This window comes from Heliangelus exortis, chromosome 5 (genome assembly GCF_036169615.1).
Source record: "Heliangelus exortis chromosome 5, bHelExo1.hap1, whole genome shotgun sequence".
NCBI classification, from domain to species: domain Eukaryota; kingdom Metazoa; phylum Chordata; class Aves; order Apodiformes; family Trochilidae; genus Heliangelus; species Heliangelus exortis.
This window is the reverse complement of record NC_092426.1, coordinates 33,646,514-33,653,591: the sequence shown is the minus strand read 5'-3', so window position 1 is coordinate 33,653,591 and position 7,078 is coordinate 33,646,514. Positions and strand designations below refer to the sequence as shown.

Here is a 7,078-nt window from a genome sequence, read left to right as displayed (position 1 = left end):
GAGAGCTTAGTTACTCTCTCATAAGAAAAGATTTTCTGTGAGGGCAAGGGTGGAGCTGGAAAGAGACTAATCCCTGTGCTTTCTTTCCTGCTACCATCTTGACACTATTCACTTTCCAGAAAGACTTCACCACATTTGCTTCCAAAGCTTGTCATGCTTGTTCCGTGGCCAGTTTTGGTGCCTGGGAAGCAAGAGAAACAAAAAATTCTGCCTCTTGCATCTGCAAGCTAAGGGCAATTCCTCTGGCAAGGAAAGAGAGAATGCTCAGCCAGAAAGAGAGCACAAGAGGCTCAAATTTGAGTTTTCCCCTTGGAAGCACCAAGAATTAGAGAGCCTGGGTTTCATACAATGACTCCAGAAGTAAGCAGCCTCTCCTGCTTTCTTAATACCCTGGCCATATAGAAGGCACAGGTTGGATCTGCCTTTCAGAGGTCTGCTTGCAAGGTCAGTACCAGCTGCACCACATCTTGGGGCAGCCTCATCCCCTTCAGCTGCCTCCACCAGAAGAGGCTGTTTTGAGGACTGTCTGGATCAAGCCTTTGGTTACTTTATGGATATTGTCAGGGATTTGTGTATTTATGGTCTCCAATTTGAAACGTGTTCTCTCTTACACTTTAATCCATGCCCTGTCTTTTGTAGGAACATGGCAAGTGCTGTTGTCTTTAGCATCTCTGGAACCCCAATGCTCTTTGTCATTTGTGCCAGAGCTACTGTGCCAGGGCTGTGAAATGGGATGTCCTTTAAAGACTGATGCACAAAACCAAAGGGCTGAGCAAACAAGCCCACAAAGACCTGTCCCTCAGTACAAGGCAACCAGCAGGGCACGAAAATGAGGAGCCCTCACCATGGGTGACTGAAGGCCTGTGCCCATACTGCAGACTGAGGATGCTAACCCCACTGAGGTGGTGTCATTTCACTGTGTGGTCTGTTTCACGGATATCACGTGGCTCTGTAGCTCAGGTGCCACTGGATTTTACCCTCTACATGCCTCTGAAGAACCAACTCAGCAGCTGCCCAAGTTGAGCCACTTGGCGTGATGCTCCTGGGCGCTTCTGGGCAGCAGATGATTTCCTCCTCAAGGGTGAAGGGAGCAAGCAGAAAGAAATATATGGGCAAAATATATGGGCAATGTTGGTCAAGTACTCTTCTTGCCTTGCAGGATGGGAGTAGATACAAGGGTATGTGATAACAGGGAGACAGGACTGGATGTGTAATTCTTGAGCCTATCATTGTTTGAGTGATGCTGTGAAAGCAAGGGGAGATATACAGGATATATTCTGCTATGAAAGTAATATCTATACAGGAGGAAAAAAACTATAATTTTCACAAAATAACATGCTTCAAACAGTATTAGCAAGTACTTACTGTGTGAAGACTGCTCTGTAAGTCACTTTGACCTTAAAGTTTGTGTCTGAACAAGCACAGCTGACCCCAAGTGAGCAGAAGGAGGAGGTAACACCTTCAGGCACTTGTGCAGTCCCAGAAATCATTTTAGTTCCAGAGTGCAAGGCTGGAGAGCCAATTCAGGAAGTTCAGGTAAACAGGAATTAAAGGGAAAGAGGACTTAGTATGATGAGAGCAGGGTAGAAGAGAAACACAGCTCAGGGAAGAGATGTTTCATATTTGGGAGCTTTATTCAGGCCCCTTTTTCCTCCCTTCCTAACACAGCATCCCTGCCTCGGTTGGTCTTTTTTATTGGCTGCCTTCCAGCTTGGATGACCATGGTATATATTCCATGGCACTTCTTATAAGCACAAGTCTTATCCAATCTCTGGGCATGAGACACCCCCCTCCCTAGTCCCTCATGCAGCAGATATACTTCACTGAATTAATGTCAGCATTTCAGAGGTGCTGGACTGGGGAAGTAGAAATGATGAAAAAGAGTTTAACTTAATTCTTTACCATAAGACCCCAACATGCAGTTCAAATTTAAGTGCTAAATCCCAGAGCTACAAAGATTTTTGTGTCTCTGCAGAATATAGGTGCTGATACTTGGCTTTTCCCAAAATAAAGCTAATGGCCACTTCAGCACCGCTTTGTTCATTGTTGCAGTGATCGACCTCACCTGCTGGGCCTCATTACAGAAGCTTATGGATGTTCTTGGCAAGAAAACAGATATCTCCCTAGGGAAGCTCATGACCTGTAGCTAATATGTTAAGCACAAAGGGGAAGAGCAGCAAACAGTAACCAGAAGCACCCCAATTCCCTTAAACTCCTTCCTCTTTTTATCTGCTGCAGGATGAAGAAGTAGAAGGTATGTCCTAGTGTCCCCAGCTCTGCTGTCCTACACAAAAATTGCTCTTCCCTCATTGTGTTGGAAAGACCTTGTTGAAAACTCACTTGTTCCAGCAAGGTTTGAGTAACGCCCAGGGAAATCATCAGCAGTCTCGTATGGAGAAGAAGAGAACTCTGGGGGACTAAATAAGGAAAACCAGAACACTGCTGTGGTTAAAAGCATCTCTTTCAGCAGCAGCAGGAGTGTTTTCTACGGCTCCTGTTGTTGCTGTGCCTTCATCTCCCATTGTAAACTTGTCTCTTTGCCTTCATGATGCTGGTACAATTCTTTGCAAGGGCAAGGGTCAAGTGGATCTGGGAACTATCTCAAGTTTAGAAAAATACCTAATTTCCCCCCCCCCTCCCCCCTGCCCACTATTGCCTGTAAGTTCACAAAATTCTGGCCAAAAACATTCTCATGTTTGTGTTAAGAAACATAAAAAGCTAAGAATTGGCATGGGATGAGGAGTTAAAAATTAAGGTATTTCCCAGAAATCCAGGCAAGAATTTTTAGTATAAATAGGAGGGACAATGAGCGACTCTAATACACTAGAAACCTCACAGTTGTTCTTGATTCCATTACATTTTATTGTGTTGATTTTATACATTAAATCATCTAATTTATCCTCTGCCCTGAGCAAGAAGAGATAGGTAAATCAATCAGATAATTGGCAGGTAATAATATTTTTCTATTTACAGTACCACCAACCTTTGTAAGAGGGATCACTAGGTGTGTTTTATACAGGTAATAAGAATAGCAACTTATGATTATGGGGACAGTTGTTTTCTAGCTCAAGTCCAAAGAACAAAAGAGGCAGCATGCAGAAGATTCAGGGTCACAGAAACACAATTGCACGTCTTAGGGCTTAGATCTCCATGGTACTGATCCTCTCCTGGAAAATGCTGAAAATCCTCACACACTGAATGGCAGCTGAGAGCTCTCAGAACATTTGGAAAGGTGTGAAAAGTGGCTTTCCCTAGTGGGCTTTTGAAGTACAAGGGTGGGGAAGTAATACATTAGTAGGACCCCCTGCCTTGAGAATACAAAGCTGAAGACTTCTCTCCAGAAATGTGTTTGCTTCCTTCTTCCCTTTCTTTACCCAATCTTGCCAATTCCCATGTTATTCCAGATTTCTCAGTTTGGAAGTTTTCTGATTAACAGGAAAAACTAGAGGTAAGAAATTTTTCAGACAACATGCTTCTTACCTCTAAACTATTGTGTGCTCTGGCTGTTGGTTCTGTTGCTGAGTGTACATCAAATATTGTTATAAGGAAAAAAAATTGGTCTTTATTTTTAAATCCTGATTATGTATATATTTCTCCAATGTAAATTCCTGCACCCTGCTTGTCAAAAAAGCAGCCATCTTCACCTGTGCCTCCCTATGGTGCCAAACAATGAAGTTTCCTTCAAATCCATCACCATCTCTCCAGAGTGGTAGGACTGTTTTGCATTCCCAAACATTTTTCACCTGGAAGCACACACCAGGAGGATTTTAAAAGTGCCTGGTAGTCCTGGATCACTCATATCTGGCTCCTTTGAGTTGGGATGCTTTGAATTGCCTGTTCTAAATGGTCCCAAAATGTAAACCTTTTGCATTGCATTTGAAAATAATGGATATTACTGTTCCTATATATTTAAATAATCTTTCTACCCTCAGTGACTCCTGGCAGGGTAAATGCAACAGTCTCTCAACAGTGGGTAACAGCTTTGATCATTATTTTTGCTTTTATGAAGTCTGAAAGTGTATACAACGAGCATCATATGAGACATGAAGACAGAAGATCATACAGAACATCTGTCTCTTTTGTTCTGCAGTTATTTATGCCAAGAAGTGAAAAAGGATTTCCAGCCTCACCTCCAATGTTTGTAAGAAGCAGAAAACTAATTCCTCTCTTTTGGAAGAGGAGCTCAATAGTGTAATTCAGAGGTAAATCCTGCCTGATGTTGGGCATTTCTGCTTATCTCTCTTGATGCTTTGTAGCATATTTCCAGTCCATTCTCAGCATCTCTCTCTTCCATGCTCATGGACTACAAACTGTTTCCTCTGAATCTGGATGGGACATGGGCTTGCTCTGCCCTGGATGGTGGTGTGGAGGGGCATTTCCTTGGCCTTCCTCTCACTTTTGGGAGAGTTGCCACCCTGCTTTCCAGTGAGACTGCCAGAGGGAAGTAATAATACTCTTTTTCCTCCTCTATCTGTTTAACTCGCAGAAACCCGCATGAAGCCTTTGGGGATCAGAACACTCCTTTCATGGCTTGTGTTTCTCTCCCAGGAAGTTGCTAGATGAGCCGAATGTACTTCGGTTCCGCGGTTTCTCGTTACGCAGGGTATCTGCGGGCAGCAGGCAGCAGATGTGCCCGGAGGCCCGGGGCAGCGGGGTGCCAGGAGGGGCTGCGGGGTGTCAGGAGGGGGAAGCGGGGCTGCGGGGTCCCAGGAGGGGCAGCGGTCCGTGCAGCTGCTGACTGCGGGTGCAAAGCCTCGGCCGCCGGTGTGTGTGTGTGTATGTATGCATGTGTGTATGTATGTATGTATGTATGTATGTATGTATGTATTTAGTGCAAAATGCCGAGGTGCCGGCATGCTGGGGAGACCCCGCGAGGAATCGGCGTTTCGAGCGCGGCGGTGCCCAGGACGGCCGGGCTGTGACTGACCGAGCGCCCACGCTTCGGGTCCCGGCAGGACGGGCCGCCAGCTGCGTCACACGGAAACATCCTCCAAGTGACAAAACGCTGCCCTGACCCGCGCTGCTCGTACATCCGCCGAAGCTCGGGATCTGTCAGGGCCCTCCTTCTCCGCCATCCCCTGCCGCCGCCACCGCTGCTGCCGCCATGGGGGAGGTGTTGGGCGGTGCCGGACCGGTGCCACCTATCCGAGCGTCCGAGCTCCGTGAGGGACGTGCGGGGGGAGCAATGAGCGAAGCGCTGCGCCGGGGGAACGCAGGCTCGGCGGAGGGCGCCGTCCAATGAGAGGTGCGGGGGCGGGGTGCGGGCGGTGCGGTGCGTCCCGTCCCGCCCCCGCGGTGCTGCGCGCGGCTGAGGCGGAGCGGTGGGAGCGGGCGCCGGCGCCGCCTGCTCGGGCTGAGCGGCCGCAGGGCCGGGAGCATCGGGCAGAGAGGGCAGCCCCATCGGGACGGGCAGCACGGGCCGCAGCAGGAGCAGCCGCAGAAGCAGCAGCCATGGATCACTACGACCCGCAACAGACTAACGACTACATGCAGCCGGAGGAGGACTGGGACCGAGATCTCCTCCTCGACCCGGCCTGGGAGAAGCAGCAGAGGAAGGTGGGCGAGACACCCCCTCCCCCTCCTTTATACACACGCACACCGCGAAGCCGCCGGGACCCGGCTCTGCCGCCCCCACCGGCCGCGGCGGGGCCGGTAGGCGCCTGATCGGGGCTGGCGCAGGGTGGCGAGGCGGCGGGGGCCGCGGGGGCGGGTGGAGCGGGCAGGTGATGGCGGGGCGGGGAGCGAGGTACCGCGGTGGTTCCCCCTCCCCACCTGCCCTCCCCAGCAACAGATGTCCGCCCTGACACCGGTACCCGGCCCGCAGGTGCGCCCGGGCGGAGCGGGGAGCCCGGGGGACGACTGCAGGCTCCCCACCCTCCCCCCTCTTGCTGCCCCGCTGCCCGCGCCCCGGCCCCGCCGGCGGGACGGTGACTGGCTTCTGGTTTGAATGGTGTGGTTTTAGGGCAGGGCTTGCGCGGAGCTCATGTCCAAAAATGGTAACATTCGGCCCTTTTTTAAACCGAAGGGGTGGCGGTGGGGAGGGGAGCTCAAGGGGAGCTCCAGCTTCGCCGCTCTTTAGTTATATGGGTTTTTTCCCTCCTCCTTTAAACCAAAAGCATCCTGTATTAGATCACTCTGGAATCCTAATCCCCGAAACATTTCCGTTTTAGTCACTTCATCAGGCAACAATGAAGCAGAATTTGAAACACCACTCATGCTAACATGGCAGGGGCACCTCGGGGTGCGGCAGGCTCCCGCGGTGCTTCCCAGCCCGTACCTTGTTTGCTCTGGGCTCAGGTTCTGAATTACGTGTTGCTCTGCCCGAGCTGCGAGCAGGCAGAAGAATCCCCAAACCTCCCGTACTAGAGAGGAGAATATTGCTTATTTATGCATAGATTAAATATATATATACACATATATATATACACGCATAATAAGTCACCCCAGATGCGAGGCTTACTGTGAGGAGCTGGGAACAACTGAGAAGGAGGGCACACCAGTAAGAAGGCTCTTGTTCCTCTTTAGCCCCTCTCCTTCCCCCTCTCCTCTGCTTCCAGATGAAAGGTTTTCAGGTTTTCCTGCTTGTAGTTGTTTGAAATGGTGCCACAGAGAAGTCGTTCCTGTGGAGTATAATGAGTTAATTGAAGGTGATAGCTATAGAGCTTCTGTCAGCGGTTTCCTTGCTTGGAGACACTTGGGTGGTGAGGCTAGACAGCATGGGATGTAAAGCACACAAACAAGGCCATTTAATGGAGAAAGTTGATGGTGTGTGAGCTTATGTTTCCACAAAGGACATGGAGAGGAATGAGATCTTGCTCTGCGGTGTGAGTGTTGGATGGGGTACCTGAAGACCAGTTTCTACTCCTTTGAGGAGGGAAGTTTCTTCCTTTTCTAAAGATCTGATTGGCTGTAGATCTAGACACATGCCGTTATCTGGCTGATACATCCAGGAATGGTCAGTAAAATGGACAGTATTGCTCATGAGCTGTGAGGGGAAATGACTATCATACCGTGGGGTTTTTTGCCTTTCAGGGCGGGGGATGAGGGGAAATACTTTATATGTACTGGGACACTGACT

The 7,078-nt window shown here is 49.5% G+C and overlaps 1 protein-coding gene and 1 long non-coding RNA gene across 6 annotated transcripts in view; one reads left to right on the top strand and one right to left on the bottom strand.

Annotated features, from left to right (window-relative positions):
- Nucleotides 1-2,838: 2,838 nt before the first annotated feature.
- LOC139796716 (uncharacterized) lies at nt 2,839-4,661 on the bottom strand. Its single transcript, XR_011726118.1, has 2 exons — nt 4,131-4,661; nt 2,839-3,425 (listed from the first exon to the last, which is right to left on the bottom strand). It is a non-coding gene; the product is annotated as an uncharacterized lncRNA (long non-coding RNA).
- Nucleotides 4,662-5,262: 601 nt separating this feature from the next.
- The window catches only part of ACTN1 (actinin alpha 1), an 88,186-nt gene continuing 86,370 nt past the window's right edge, over nt 5,263-7,078 (top strand). For 3 of the 5 annotated variants that reach the window (XM_071744440.1, XM_071744441.1, XM_071744445.1), the window contains exon 1: nt 5,274-5,556. In XM_071744440.1, coding sequence (XP_071600541.1) covers nt 5,452-5,556 — 105 coding nt within the window. In that variant the 5' untranslated portion in view covers nt 5,274-5,451. Of the gene's footprint in view, nt 5,557-7,078 lie in introns of all 5 variants that reach the window. The other 2 variants (XM_071744439.1, XM_071744443.1) reach the window with 2 other exon arrangements.